Consider the following 16,347-nt stretch of genomic DNA (forward strand, 5'->3'; position numbering starts at 1 on the left):
TAAAACAAATATTAAGATGTAACTTGTTTTAAGATATCATTTGAAAAGTTCCATCAGTCTGTACTTAGCGGTTGAATCGATCTCCCTTTCAGGCGGATTCATATTATCCATATAACAACCTGACATCCCCGCGCAGGCGAGTATTCCCCCAGTGAGGTATTATTCCCAGAAAAGTGTGTGTGTGCGTGAGAGAGGGGGAGCTATGGGAGTGTGAGGGTGCGTTGGATTTGCGCAAGCGGGTGTGCTGATGACCGGGTCGGTGTGATTGGTCACCTCTGCGTACAAGAAGATGCCTGTCCGCCCGCGAGCTTCTACGCTTTTAAAGTGCTGCGGGCAGAGGGCACGGCGTTCAGACCACACAGCTGCTGGGACGGAGATCACCGACGGGAGCCGAACCGAGCCGAACCGAGCCGAGCACAAACAACAGCCTCCCTGAGAGAAAAAAAGCGCGCTGATTAAGAGACGAAGAGGAGAGAGGAGGAAGAGTCATGACTCTGCCAACTGTGCGACAACTTTTTCTTTTGTGTTTATTCTGCTTTCTTGGATCTTGGAGCACAGCAGGTGAGATTCTTATTTATTCATTTTAAAAGTCAACTACATCTTAAAGAATCGATTATTAAAACGTCATAGCTGCTTTTGCCACTGATGATTAAAACCTGTAAATTAAAGTTAAAAATTAGTAATTGGAATTTATAATGTGGAATTATTCTCCTTGCTTTTTAATTAGATTCCATAAAACAAAATAAGTATCCTGGGATTCACACAACTCATTAAAGAAAGAAAGTCTATAATATGAAATATAAAATAATAAAGTAATAATGAATAGAATATATGTCGAATGTATCATGGTGAATTAAATACAATAAAGTATGATCAAATTGAGTTCATATTAAAGGCGGGAGGAAACGGGGGATAAAAGCTTAACACACATACACCTGAATGTAAACTGATCTCATTTTTTAAGAGTAGCTGTCAAATAAAACCAACTTTACTTTTATAAATGTTTTAGTTTTATTAGTTGGATTATTTGTAACATGTCTTTACTAATTGATCTTTAATAATGTATTACTACTTTAGCTCTGTAATCAGCCATTAATAAGGAGAACTGGGTTGCCAGGTTGTGAATCATGCTTCTGCTGTGTATGGTCTTCAGGGAAGCTCATTAATATTAACATCTGATGGGTCATTAAAGAAAGAACTTTACAATACATTATATTATATACATTATATTTATAATACATTACTGTATTATGTGAAGCAGCCTGTAGTTAAAAGGTGATATTTGAATTCACTAGTTGTATCATTTTAAGGTATGAGTCATAAATTATTCTTTATTAATGACTTAAATAATTATTCCAGCAGGTCAGCTGTTATTAACAAAAGGTTTCCATCGACCATCAAGTGAGTCATTATCAATAATTTGTTCTAGTTTGGATGCAAGTTATCCTGGAACAGGATATGCAGAAAATAAATTAAATTAACACAAATATTCTCTGAATTCATTCATTATTTAATAACAATTTCAACATATTCCTTAATAATGTTCACCTTACGAAATGCAGTAGAAATGTAAACTATACTCAGTTACAAGTACAGAAGTATTCAGATTTGTACTCATTATGTAACATGGCTCTTTTCCAGGTGTTATATCATATTACAATACATACAATAAATTATATACAAATATATATAAACAGCATTTTCATGTACTTTGACATACTGTTGTGTATAATGTGTAATCTATGATGTATTGCATCATTTATTTATTTATTATGATAAATCTGAATCTACACAGTAACCAGTAACTATGAGGTCTTGCATCACATGCTCCATAATCAACAGAATAACACAAAGAAACACCATAAAACAATGTGAAACACAATCACACTGTAATGAGTCAGAAATAAATTAACCCCAGCAATTCAGAAGCAACAATAATAACAATAACTTGAATAATAATATTCTAGAATGTTTTCATACTCAAAGTTGGTTTACAGTTAAAATATGATTAGATAGAAACAAAGTCAGTTTTGAATGACATGTTAATCCAAGCAGACAAAACAACCCTTAAAGACGACCGACTCTGCTCCTTCCATGGTTCCTACTTGTATTTCAGGTTCCTACTAGAACATGTTTACATGCTTTATTATTTTACAAAAACACGTTTTTCCCCGATAGCTGGGATCGGTTCCAGCCCACCCGTGACCCTGAATAGACAATAGCGGTAGACAATGGATGGATTGATGGACGTCTTTCCCCATATTTTACATATACCATCCAGTGGAGTCACTTACTGTCATTATTTAAACACTGTGACCATTACTTTACATTAATTCAGCCTATATTCATACAGGTTATTAAATTCCACATGTGATCGTCATAGTAACAGTAATATTATAATTATTATTGTTTCATATAGTATTTGAGCTCCCGATCAAAGCGCTACAGTAACAAGATAACTTCTTTTTACGGAGGAGCCTGACCTCCTCGTACGCCTCCATCAGAAGCTCATGCTCAGTTTGTCGTCGTCATGGTGAATTTGGGATCTGCATCAGTGAGTCAGTGATGATCTCAGGGTCTAGTTGAGGAAGTCGCCTACGTTGACTCTCCAGGATTAGTTGCTCCTGGCTTGACTTAGTCGCAGCTCTTCATCCTGGTTTGGCCTTTGAGCAGCCAGTTAATCCAGACTGCTCTCACTGGGATATGTTGAACCCAGCTTAGTCAGTTATCCTGGATATCCCAATTCTGCTTTTGTGCAATAGCCTTCAGGAGTTGTTCTGCTGAGGAATAGTGATCAAATGAATTTTAGCCACTTGTTCTTCAGCTCCTCTTCCTCTAGAAGTCCTTATGAAGGTGGATGGAGACTCCATGCTCAGCTCCTCTCTTACTAGCTTTGTTTGAGTGCGAAACTAGCGGCTAGGCAGATATCATGCTAATGTGTTACTTGGTGACATCATCACTTTACTGAAGAAAAAGCAAGATTTTAATTGAGTTGTTTGGAACAGTTCAAGATCAGAGTTTCTGTGGAGGAGAGGAACTCCCTTGGACATGAACTTTAGGTTTGGATTCTGCAGACATTTACATGCACAAAAACCAGAGTGAGAACGTCTCCTGGTGATCCGTTCACCTCCAGACCTCCTCCCTATGTGGACCTCCATGGGCTGGTTTGAAACTTATTTGTGATATGTTCAAAGCAAACATTATCCACAACATGTGTTTCCCTGTAAACGTGATTCACAATGAAATTTGTTGTGTGGAACATCATTTTTAGCTGTTTCAACACAGGCCGATCCGAGGTAACGATCTGAATTATTCGCAAAGACCAGTTCTCCACCTAAAACACCTTATTTGGAGTGTTGATGGAGCAGCTACAATGTTAGCATAGCCTAGCACCCATCAACCAGACTCCATTCAGAAAACAAGCATTTTAACAGTAGTTAGCTTGTGGTCTTACAGACAGAATGAACAAAGCATGACTTCAGACTTTTTACTGATCACCATCATTATGGAGTTATTTCAGCATCCTTTTTATCTGGTTATTGCTATTAAATCACTGCTAAATAGTTTATTTTGGGTTCACCCAGCTGAAGTAAACCAGCCGTGTCTTGCTAGATACAGTGGTGAAATTCACCGAGCACCTGGATGATGTCATGACTATTGGCTTAACATTTAATTAGTAAATGCTACTCAGAATGAGGCCTTATTCAGAATATTGTCATATTTGGAATAATTGGAATATTAATGTGCGCGTAAACATTGAATGTGCTCTGTTACACCAACCACACCCACAACAGTGATGTCAGGATGTACTACAGCACATGTCAGCATCGCTGCTTCGAGGCGAAAGCTTAAGACACTGGAAATCAGCTGATATTGATTTACTCTTTAAGGTTTTAGCCTTAAGTTTGTATTTATTAGCCTACTGATGAGTGAGTGACCACAGAAAACCTTATAAGATACACATTTGTAATCACATTAATTCACTTTAAAATAACTATTGTGGACCATTAAACGGTCAGTGTTGTATTTATTATTATGACATTATTATGTGTGCTCTTCACTCAGATGCCAGTCCTTTCGATCGGTGGGAAGACGGGATAGAGTTAAGAAAGGTAAAAAATATAATTGTTTTATTTGATATTCATCCACACTCAAATCATCCCTGTAACAGTAACATCTTCTGACAATTCAGGTTTTTTTTTCAGCTGTATGTTGCTCTTCTTTGACCCCATTTTCAATGCTGACGTTTGAGCCAATTCATAATCAATTATTTTCAGGCTGTGAGTAAAGAAAGGAATGTTACTATACGATTGCAAAGAAAATAGAGCAACTTTTGTTATTCTCTCCATTATATATTATAATTTCTGACAAACTTTGAGGATAACCAACAGTTTGTGGTCACATTGTCTCATGTGATTGTCACCATGGTTTGTTGGAGCAAAGATTGCGATCACACTGATCTGCATAAGAATTCAGTCCAACTCAGGCCTACTCTACTGACCATCAGGGGGCGACTCCTCTGGTTGACAAATATAGTCTGATTGCATGGACGTCTATGAGAAAGTGACCATACTTCTCACTTGATTTATTATCTCAGTAAACATTGTAAACATGAGTTTTTTAATACACCATAATGAAGTGTTTTGTTTGTCTGCAGGTGCGAGGTATCCCAAGTGATGTTTTATGGGGAGACCAGAATGAGGTAGGTGAAGAGCAAACACCAAAAACACTGCATTGTCACTATAAAGGTACATAATATACAATATCACATATTTATTTATTATTTATTATAAATCTCAGTCCAAATTAATTGCGACATCTTGATATAATCGATGCAAACATGAGACCACAGTGTTAAAAACAGAGTACTACATTTCCCTTCAGCCCTGTTGCCTACAGTTTGCTCAGTGATGGTCTGTTAGTATATATATATTTGGTTGTTTTTACACTGCAACTAGCACATTATGTGCTAATGTTAAAGGTGCTAAAGGAGTTTTAAATCTCTTTTTGGAAAGAAATTAGTCATTTGGTTCTGAGTGACGGAGCAAACAAAGAGGAACACATCACTATAAAACTATAAACCACAGTCTGACCTCAGTCATCTGTAACTGGTTTCTTAGAGAAAAACTTGAACTGTTGTTGTATTCAAATGTGATTTTATGGAGTTACTGCTGTTGTACTTTATGCAACAAGAATGCATATTGAATATAAGTTATGCATCAGGAATATCTGAACTATCAAAACAAACTGAATTCACTGTAATTATTTCCCCACAGGAGCAAGTCCAGAATGTTTTCAAAAGAGTAAGTTTCAACCTCAGTTCCTCTTGTTTCAGATCTTCTATTCAGCCACAGCTCACTGACTTTCTGAGTCTCTCCTTCTTTCAGTTCCTGTTTCATTACTCTAAAGCACACAACTCTGTCGGAGCTGTACAACACCAGGTGAGCAGAGGAGCAAACACATCGTTCATCTCTTTCATGTAATGTCACGGCTTTTGTATCAGGCGTTGTTTTAAATGGCTGCAGAGATGTACCGAGAAACATCAGCAGGAAGCTCACAAACTGAATTATAAAAGGGATTCTTTAAAAGCTGGTCGGATGGAAAAGATGGATAATGGAAAACTGAAATTTTGGATCAATTCAAATAACATGTTGACAATAATGAGTTGGCCATTGTTTGTTGATTGGACAGCTGGTGGCCAAAACTCCCTCAAAGCATTTAAAAATGACTCCCATATGATTTTGATGTGAGCCGCTGCTTCGCCTGCATCATCACATTAATAATTTAATACTCTGGATTGCAAGATGTTTTACATAATTGAAATCTCATTTGTAGGCTGATTTTTGTTATTGTTTTAACAAAAGAAGCTTTTTAATGTTGTCAAAGCTGAACTTTGCCTGAATAAAACGCTCATAAATGAGCAAAAGTCAGATTTAGTAAATATCTGATCCAGACTAAATAAACAAGGTTATAATGTGTGCAGATACTTGGATCATAACTGTGTGGTTACGAGGTTCATACACCGATGCAGACATGCAATCATGGGCATGAACGCAGCCTTAGACAGGATTTCTGTAGGTGTTTAAAGTCACGTCTGACGTCTCTCTAAGTGTTCTCCCCTCTTTGCTCCTCCAGTCTCACTCAGTTCATCCTTTGATGCGACTTTCCCCAAAACTGTCCCAGAGAAGAAGGAAGGTGTTACTTCTGGTAAGAAAACACAAGGCATACACTGTTTTCACCGTCGGAGAAGAATAAAATGCTGTGTGACTAACTAGAGGATGCACAGCCGGGAAAACTCAAATAAAAAAACGGCATGAGGAAACCTCCACAAACACTAAAAGTAACAGACCTGCAGTGCTAGAGTGCTACACTATGTAGACGCTATTCAGTCTACATTCACACACGTCGGGTCAGTTTGGGGTTCAGTATCTTGCCAGAGGACGGCATGTGGACTGGAGTTCCTTGGGGTCCTGATTGACTGGCAGCGATTACTGCATCAAGTCTTCTTGGGTTTGACACGACAAGCTTTGACACCTGGATATAGAAATTCCCCACAAGCAACTTATTGTGTTTTTTTAAATCTTAGTCCATAATCAAATCCAATATCATTCCACCCCAAATATAAGCAAACAAATAAATAATAGTGTTGTCTGGATATGTTGATGGCACATGAGGATTTCTGGTCTAAACAATGATTTCCTTGCAGTGTACACTAGCATTTCTCATCAACTTTTCCAGGAAGTAAAGACAGAGGGAACCAAGTGCAAATCTTTTTAAATTGCATCACTGCTGAGGTTCGATTTACTGCCACTGATTGTTAATCTGCTCTCTTCCTAAGAAACAGAAGATTCGAGGTCTGCCGGAGGGGATGGTGTAGAAGAAGTCTACAACAAAAGAAGGGAATCAGGCTAAACGAGAGGAAGAGCAGCCTCATCAACTGGTGGAGCGACAGCTTCTCTCTCCGACACAAACATTTGACTCTTAACAGAAAATAAATTATTGTACAGATGGAAAAACACAGAAGTGCACTATCATGGCTGCCGCGTGTTTCCTCCTGTCAAACGTCGATCGTTGAGTCAAGTGCAAGCGAGACGCTGGTGTCACAAAATACAAACAAAAATCAACAGAATCTCTTAAAGACGTCCTTTATATCCAACAGTGACAAAGATTCCCTAAAAAAGAGAATTATGATCAAAACAGATTATTGTGGCAAAGAGGTGTTAGTTCTACAGATTTAAATGTACATTTTGTAACATAAATATCATGAAACGTAATAAAAAAAAGTAACAATTTGCTTTTGATGCTTTTGTAAAGATTCAGGTGATGTTTTTGGACGTTAATTTAACTTATAAAAGAGTGATTGTTTTCCCATTGAAATGTACGGGAGGCTGGCTGGTCATAGTCCTGTCCAAGTGCCCTTGAGCAGGACTGAGGTCAGCATACGAGACACCCGCATGGTTAAAATATCAAACACGTGTGCAGATAAGAGGAGATGCCGTCGCCTCTCCCTCCTTGCAGAGGTCTGAGTGTTTCCCTGCAGCCGTTTGTTTCTAATAGTCCTCGTCCTCAGAGTCATTTTGTGTCGGGAGCGAACATCTGATCGACGACATGAGCTTGTCTTCGATCTGCTTCTTGGGGTTTTCCTCCAGGTCTGTCTTCACCGCGCCAGACTCTGATAACCTCCACTCCAGCTCTGGATGGGGCGGATCACAAACACCTCGTTAAGAAAACATGACGTTTTGGACAGAATGAGACTGAAACTGTAACAATTAAAAGATTAACATGTGACTAAACAAATGCAGTATTCAAAACACAAAGCGCCTGGAAACCAGGAAAGTTCATGACGTCACCTTGAATTTCACCAAGCTGTATTCACTGTGTCTAGCAAGACACACATCTGCTGGTTTACTACAGCTGGATGAACCCAAATACATCTGTATTTATTTGCATCGACTTTGGACACAGCATAAGATTTGAGACTAAATTGAGATCAAATGGCAAAAACAACACTGCAACAGCTGATCTAATAATTATGTTAATATGCTATTCAATTTTTCTTTTAAAGTAAACATCCATTTACAGCCTTTTCACTCACGTTTTTGTGATTTTACGCTCATACACAATGTTACGGTTAAACCGGCATTACTTTAATCCTCTGATGGTCCTGAAGATTTAAAGAGTAACAAAAGTCAAGGTATCTGTGTATCTAGTTGTGTTGTTGATTGATTCACATCTTGACAAATAAATACAAAATATTTGTATCCTACACACTGTGTTATAAATATACATAGCACCTGCCCTCTTCTGGTTGAACCCTATATATTGTAATTCAATTTGATATTAGCTGATCCAGAGTCAGGTGATGTATACAGAGGCAGCTTTGATCACCACCATTTACAAAGTCTGGCTATACATATTAAAGTAATGTAGACCAAGCCCAGCAGTTCAGATGGTGCTTTTAATGTCCTGTAACTGTAGCATGAAATTAGCAAGCTAGCTAGCCACTAAATAGAGAGTGGTCCAAATAAATAACTCAAAGCAAAGAGTGACACTAGTCTATCATACAACATTAGTTAGAATGGTGATATTTGTCCAGATCATGTTGTCATAGAAACAAAGTGCAAGTCTCCTCCTACCATCAAGTTTGAGGTTCATGCCCCCGAAGACCAGCGGCCCGATGAACTGGGCCTTCATCTCTCCCTCCAGGTAGACGAAGACGGTGGGCAGGTTGCGGTCGGGGTAGTTGGGGATGCAGGTGGTGGAGATGGACTTGAGGAACTTGGTCTGAGGGAACTTCCTGGCCAATGTACTTAAGTGCTGGTTGATGAGGGTGCACAGAGGGATGCTGGGAAAGGAGACAGATGGAGATTAAAAACATGCAGATGTTTCTGGTTGGAAAGGGCCAATAATGATAATGGTCTGAAAGCTACTGCTGCAGTCAATCAGCTCCTCTGGTTGTTTTGACTTGATGAGGCACAAGGTGATGTCTGCAAACTGCTCATTGTGTCGGACCAGTTGTCCTGAACAAGTTACTCCATTCAGAATGATACATACCAACGAAACCAAGCAAATACTCACATTTAGGAAGCTGGAATGCTTTTGCTTGATACTAGGCCTGTTCGATTAATCAATTTTAAATTGTAATCGCGATAATGTAGTTCGGACGATGTTAAAAATGTGAAAATCGTAAAATTGATTTTTTAGTTAAGTTAAAGTTCTGCACTTTATTCATTCATTTTTGTTTAATGGACACACCTAAAGATACATGTGAAAGTGAGGTTCTTCTCTTAATCCCAAAGGGATTGTTTTTATTTGTTGACCAAAGGTCTACAAGAAGATAACATGGAGCAAAGCCAGATGGCAAAAGTTCATTAATTGTTCTTTATATTAATCCCTTGAGGGATTTTTTGTTTAATAAGAGCAAGGTTTGCACTCAAATCCCAATAGGGAAATTATTTGCAAAATGTTCAATAAAAAACAGCATATTTGAGATAATTTCTTTGCCTTTTGTCATTTCACAAAATAATCGTAATCGAAAATCGTATTTTGAGAGAAGAAAATCTGGATTTTATTTTTGGGCAAAATCGAACAGCCCTACTTGATACATTCAAACAAATAATTGATAATCAAAGTTTTTGTTTTTTGAATCAATGAATAGACTTTTCAACACAACAAAGAGCTATATCTAAACTGCTCATGGGTTTGGGGTTTAAAGCTGTGTACACACCGGAAGAACTGCCCGACTCGCGTCGGTAAATTCGGCGTCGGCTACTTAATATGGCCGACTCGAACAACGACATGGGCGGTTCACACCTACGGAATTACAGCCGACGCCATACGTTCCGCGCTTGCGCGAGATGTAATGTCTCCAAAACAACAGGCGGCGCTAATCTGTATTGTGGGGCCAAAAAACACGAAAACCGGAAGTAGGCGGTCCTCTCTAGACCACCTTCTTCGATTCCACTGGTTACCACCAATCAGAATGGTAAAAGAATGACCGACTCGAATGGCGGATTACACATTTGAATCGGCTGAAATGAACGCCGACGTGGGCCGATTCGAGCGACCACACCAAGGAGACTCATGTCACGGACGCCGACTCTCTCAAAGACGCCGATTTTTCGGTCCGGTGTGAGCCCGCCTTAAAGGTTAACTTTAGTATTTTTCCATGTTTTTGTGTCCAAGTATCTAATGGGGACAACGGTGTGGTAATAGTCCAGTATTACAGCCACAACACGATGGAAAGGGTTCCTTATAATAACAATGTGAGCCAGTCGGTGACGGACATCAGAACTTTTAGTGGATGTACATTGCTGGTGAGGAGTCAACCTGAGCCATTACATTAAAGCATGTTTAGCAGCAGTTCGTCTGTGAGCTCAGCTGTTTCACTACAGGGAGACTCCCCTCACTCTCTAAAGTCAGTTCATCAAAACCGTGGTGGACACACAGTCACATGCTTTCTTTCCATGAATCTGACATGAAAACTCTTGGTTGAATGTCTGCTGTCAGTCTGTTCTAGACACACGATGCTGTTTTTCATCCTTGTTCAACTCCTGGGTTTGTTGGGTGGATGACCTACCCTTGTTTGTAGAGGTGCAGCACCACCCAGATGCCTTCCCCGGCCTTGTTGACCTCCTTGATGTAGTCCTGCCCTGAGATTTCCACCACCTCCCCGAACACGTTCTTCAACTGAGTCGCCTTCCACTCCGCAAGACGCTTCTGTCTGTAGGGAGACCAATGTCAATGTCCCAAATATTTTTCATTTGCTATTTTACTCTACTGGAATGAAGCCATCATGGTGTGCTGGTGGTTTTAAACTTACTAGTATTTGGGCTAGGGCTGCACTATATATAGTCTCAGCATCGACATCGTGATGCTCAATAGTCATATTACAGGATGTGTGATGTTGGTAAATTAAGTCAAACACGTCATGCGGTGATTATTTTGCTGGTTGATACAAAGGAAATCTCATTCTCATGTTCATGACTAAACCAGTAGGGGTGGGACTCTTAATTTAGCTTTCAAGTGAATAATATGTATTGCATTTAACTTTAAAACATTTAGGGTGAATATTCCTGGTATTTGTTCATATTGCAAAATACACTGCAGAAAACGCAGTTGCAACGTTGGTTGTGTCCAATATAGTGCAGCTGTACTTTAGGGCTAAAAGTCTGGTTTTCTTCACACACAGTAACAGTATAGTGGGAGCTGCTCAGAACACCAGACCTCCATCTGCATCACCTCCACTCACCTGTACATCTCAATGGCAGCCTCATCGTCTTCTCCAAACTCATCTTCATTCTCCTCCAGTTCCTCTAGTGTCATGTCCTCATACGTTTTAACTGTTGACAGAAACAGTCAAGGCTGCTGATTACAAGCTCTGCAAATAATCTCTGATCACCTTCAGTGATCAATTTAATACTGTCAAAATGGACTAAACTGAACTCTAGAGAAATATCAATTATGTAATTTACAAAACCAAATCTGTGGAGTAGATTTGACTGAAGGACACGTTAAACCATGTTTTGTGAGGTGGAAACATGAATCCCCCACAATGAGGCCACAAAGAAACAGCGATATATTTTCCAAATGGCCTCTCCTACCGACAGACTGCTGCTGGAGGGCCAGCTCCTCCTCTTCATCATCTTTAGGTACCTCTTTGGGAGGAAGAATGCCCTTCTTCCTCAGGATATCATTCCACTCTGTGTCTTCATTTGGGTCCTGGGGAGAAAACAAAGCATAGATACAAATATTATTAATCTGGGTTTGTCTTAGCTCCGACATGCGATGTATTAATGGTTTCATTTTTCAATCTTTGTCAAAACAATTGTACATTTGTACCAACAGTAGTACATAAAGCCTGCTTTGCTTTACTAAACTGCCGCATTTTTAAGCTCCAAATATATTAAATAAATCTGTGAGGGTTTGTTAGTCACATGACTACTGAGAGAGTAAAGGGGGGGCTTGGAAGTTGTGCCTAGAATAAATTATGTTTCGGGTGTTCTGCCCACCACAGCAATGCTGAGACACACAGCTCCAACGGGTCTGACAGAGGGGGATATTGGGGGTCGGGAGCTGAATGGGGGCCCAGGGCATCTGGCTCTCCTGCAAAGTGGGTTCATGACTCAAGCTAAGTGTCGTTGCAACTGAAATACCAGTTTAGTCTAGTGCAGGTGAGAGTTTGGCAATGAAATACCAGTAGACATAATATCAGAATCTGAAGATCTTTTAATGCTGCATCATGAGCCACTCACAGTGTGACACAGGAATGACTGAAGAGCCACTGTTTCTGTTGGCACTTATAATGCAGTTGAATTTACATACAGGTCTGACATCCTGCATCCCCCGTTCCAGGTGTCCCCAGATGTTGTGTTTAAGGGTCATTGTCTTATCCTGCATCAATGGGCTTGTCTGGCGACGCCCCTGGTGACAAATGGTCCTGCAATACGCATTGAGGACAGACAGCCATTTGCCCACAGAAATACATGATTAAATAGGAATTTCCCTCACACTAAGTAAGTACCGGTAAGTAAGTTTTAGTTTAAAGCAAGAGCAGCATGAACTCGTCAATAGCATTTCCCTGTCTTTAACTACACGCATGCAAATACTGTAGATTAAACGCTTGCTTAGTTGAACAACCAGTCTTAAAAAATGTATTGTGCTGAGGTAACACAAAAACAATACTTGGTGAAAACACATTTAGCTAGTAAGCGATGTTGTTTTTCTTCCCGTTGTATTCCTGAACACTGAAACTCTTTGGGTTTAAGGAAAAGTCCTCCCCCAAGCACTTTATTACCAAAAGTTTGACGTGACCAAAATTGTCATCAGTTATTTTGTCGACAACCAACGAACTTAAATCGGCATCAAATCGTTTGAGCTCGTCTTTCTTTGCGTCTCTTCGACATGTTTGGGGGTAGATTGAGCACGTAGCTAGCTAGCTCATAGCGACGCTAACACCTAAACCGGTGATACGCCCAGCTACACTGCTAGCTAAGTTTCAAGGCTCTGTTCTGAAATTATGTTAACACTCAACACCGACATCAACTGACGGTAAATCACACCATTCGCTAACGCCACAACACCGTCTTTATAAGTCCAATGAAGATTTACCAACCTGCATTTTGACAGACAGAAGTTTCCTCTGATATCACAGCACTGCTCTCCTCAGACACGGAAGGAGAAAAGGACCGCAGATGGAGCGTTTCCGGTAAAAAACAAAAGCTACGACTGTCTCCAAAAAGCCCACAATGCCTCCAGCATTAAAAAAACCCGTGTTTTTAAGTATATCTTGAGTCAACCACAAAGAGATGTCTCATAGTTTTTTATGTGTTGCTACAGCTTGGTAATTGCTGTTTTAAAAAATGAGGAACACATTCGTTGTGTGGTAGGACCATAATAAAAGTGACACCAACTTCCTTTTGAGGCGAGATATGCCCATATAAGGAGTCGGAGTGCAGCATTCCATTTGTGGCTCCCGAGAACGACACTCAACAGGTGCACACACACACCCACACACACACACACACACACACACACTATCTCTCACAAACACACAAAACCACACTCAAACACACACGCGCGCGCGCGCACACACAGACACTTTTAAAAATGAATTGTTCTATTTAAATCTCAATAACAGGTGGAGAAAGAACAAGCACATCATAATGAACAAAGCTTTTTGAAGACAATTCTGATAACAATAATATTATTACCATTATTGGCTTTATTGATCATTACCAACAGCAGATTTTTATTCAACTGCCAGCCTTCCTTTTTTGTATGTATTTCCATAGCAACCCATGCCGAGAGATCCTTAATATACTAATTCATATCTTTATTTCACACTTTTCCCATAAAGTATTAAAGTGCATCGACAATTTTCTTAGTCATATAACCAATTGGATAAATACCCCGGGTTGCACAACTTTGGCTTGGGGAAACTCTATAAAGCCTAAATGTTGATTTAAGTCAACAGACAATTATCATTTCTTTAAGATGTATAGGGGGGGCGCTGCAATGAGGACTGAGCCTTGTTATATGGGCCGCCAACTCTACGGACTGAGCTATCTATGGGGCTCCCTAAACACATTAATGAAGTGCGGCCAACTGTCTTCATGTTAAATCTTTGGCACATCCTGTCTCAGGCTAATTTAGACTCCTACCAGTTTTACTTGCCTGACTTCCTCTTTTTCTTCTTCCTCTTTTTACTTATCACACTTTACAGTCCGGGAAAGCTGAGATCAAATTCATATTTGGTGATGTTTACTGCTGGTCCGACACAGACGGCAACCTCCGGTCCCGAAACATGAAACCAACACTGAAGTGTTGCATTCTATCTACTGGTCATCAGGGAGCGACTCCTCTGGCTGCAAGAAGGCTGTGGCTGTTTTGTGTCTCTTTAAGGTCAATGCGTGTCTCTTTGAGGTCCTCGTGTGTCTCTTTGTGGTTCTTTTGCATCTCTCTGAAGTTATTGTGTGTCTCTTTGTTGTTTTTGTGTGTCCCTTTGTGCTACTTTTGTGACTCGTTGTGGTACTTTTGTGTGTCTGTGTGTCTGGTTGCTATGGTGCAGAAGTAAAAATGGAGTACTTGCTCTGGCAGAAGGATGTCTGCAGAGAGGACAGACCAGCTGATCTATGCGGATAATGAGATGTTGTGGTGGAGGAAACATCTCAGCGAGTACCATGGTTTTGTTCAGATGCAGATCAACATTATAATCTCACAGTGGGAAATGTATTTGGTCCAGAGCTCAACACACGAGGACCCAGCCTGACAGCATATCATACACAATAAAAGCACAACACCCATAACACTGTCTCATAGCCTCTTTATATGACGGATATATACGTCTCGTTGCCACGCATTCGTGGTTTTGTGTCTCTTCGGAGCAGTTCTGTGTCACTTTGCTCAAGGTTGCCAATTGAGATGTCATGATATCATTGTTGAAACCAGTCGGTACTAGCTGATGTAAGCCTGCGCAATATATTGATATGTTACATGAAGGCTAAGCCTGAAACTTTGGGCCCCTGGGTCTGGGACAGCTCAGTAATCCATTAATCTGTTCATGCTTATCATACTCATAATAAATAATTAGAAAATAAACTCCAAAGTTAAAATGAATTATTATATGTTGTTTTCTGAGCGATGACTGTTGTTTTTTCGTAATGATGAACAACGAGCCTGTATACTGTATATGTGTATGTGATGATTAACTCCTGAGCAGCTGCCCAGCCAATCACAGGAGGTTTAGTGACTCTGCTGCTGGAACTGGTGGAAGGAAGAGTTGGGGAAACGCGGAAGAGAAAGAACATAAAATGAAGAGCTCCCACTCTGTCCCTGTTTTTCAGTTACCATCAAATGTCTGACTTTTCACGTGAAAAGGTTTTTCTGTAGTCCTTGTAGTTCTTTTTCAAGCAATATGTCACATTTCAGTTCACAGTTATTGACTAAACGACCTGAGCTCTCGTCATAGCTGTTTAGTGTCTCTTCGTAGTTTCTTTGTGTCTCTTTGTGGGAAACTTTGTCATGTAATAGTTTGGTATTTATTTGTTTTTGAGGGTTCATTTCGAAGCGCCTCATACATTTGATTCTACCACCTCTCAAATCATTCTAATTATGAATGTTTTTGTTGGAGGAAAATAAGATCATCGCCATTAAAATCAGCTAATTGGTCACAGTGTCTTTATAGGCTCCCATATATATATATATGTGTATATATATACTCGTGGTGAAAATGAAAAAGGATTGGTGTTATCAGTTTTGTGATTATTTTATTCAATCTTATGCCTTTTAAAATGAATGAAAATATGTAGAAGTTGTGCAGGTGTCAGATTTCTTACTAATTATTATTATTTATTAATGACTATTTCAAAGCAACAAGAATCAACTGAGACAAATATAAAAAAAGAAGATCCCTAATAGAAACAGATTTAACTTTTTTATTAATATAAAACTATTTTTAGCATTTTTTCTGCCAATAATCGTTTGATTATCAATTATTATAATAATTTAAAAACTATCTAATTCTACATCTTTATACACATAGAGTATGTAGATATTTGTATCTTTCTATCATCACCCAGACTATATCCATTCAGTATGAATTTCTTTACACTATTTGTATTATTTACAATATACAGAACACTTTAATAAAGACTTTTATTTCTTACACGGGGGTCAGGTTACGCATACTTGGTCAATAAAAGTGATTCTGATCTTCTCATGACTGTATAAGAAGTAATTCGTCATTGTGACAACACCTGTTGGTTTGAAGCCTCCATTTCATTCTTGAGCCATCTTGGATTTTGGCCATCAACACTGGATCTGGATCCATCTGGCTTCTGTTGTGAA

At 39.4% G+C, this 16,347-nt stretch overlaps 2 protein-coding genes across 3 annotated transcripts; one reads left to right on the top strand and one right to left on the bottom strand.

Annotated features, from left to right (window-relative positions):
- Positions 1 to 341: 341 nt before the first annotated feature.
- nms (neuromedin S) lies at positions 342 to 6,980 on the top strand. 2 transcript variants are annotated; one of them, XM_084023699.1, is made up of 7 exons: positions 342 to 561; positions 4,066 to 4,112; positions 4,658 to 4,702; positions 5,277 to 5,303; positions 5,388 to 5,441; positions 6,136 to 6,207; positions 6,839 to 6,980. In XM_084023699.1, the coding sequence occupies exons 1-7, from the start codon at positions 489 to 491 to the stop codon at positions 6,875 to 6,877; spliced, it is 357 nt and encodes a 118-aa protein (XP_083879825.1). In that variant the 5' UTR covers positions 342 to 488; the 3' UTR covers positions 6,878 to 6,980. The 2 variants fall into 2 exon arrangements, with proteins under 2 accessions (XP_083879825.1, XP_083879826.1); XM_084023700.1 differs by having other exon boundaries at positions 6,845 to 6,980.
- Positions 6,981 to 7,129: 149 nt separating this feature from the next.
- Positions 7,130 to 13,260, bottom strand: pdcl3 (phosducin-like 3). The gene is made up of 6 exons (XM_084023698.1): positions 13,115 to 13,260; positions 11,604 to 11,721; positions 11,252 to 11,342; positions 10,580 to 10,723; positions 8,637 to 8,845; positions 7,130 to 7,693 (listed from the first exon to the last, which is right to left on the bottom strand). The coding sequence occupies exons 1-6, from the start codon at positions 13,118 to 13,120 to the stop codon at positions 7,551 to 7,553; spliced, it is 711 nt and encodes a 236-aa protein (XP_083879824.1). The 5' UTR covers positions 13,121 to 13,260; the 3' UTR covers positions 7,130 to 7,550.
- Positions 13,261 to 16,347: the final 3,087 nt, after the last annotated feature.

The sequence above is a fragment of the Eutrigla gurnardus genome, assembly GCF_963514095.1.
Source record: "Eutrigla gurnardus genome assembly, chromosome: 12".
NCBI classification, from domain to species: Eukaryota; Metazoa; Chordata; class Actinopteri; order Perciformes; family Triglidae; genus Eutrigla; species Eutrigla gurnardus.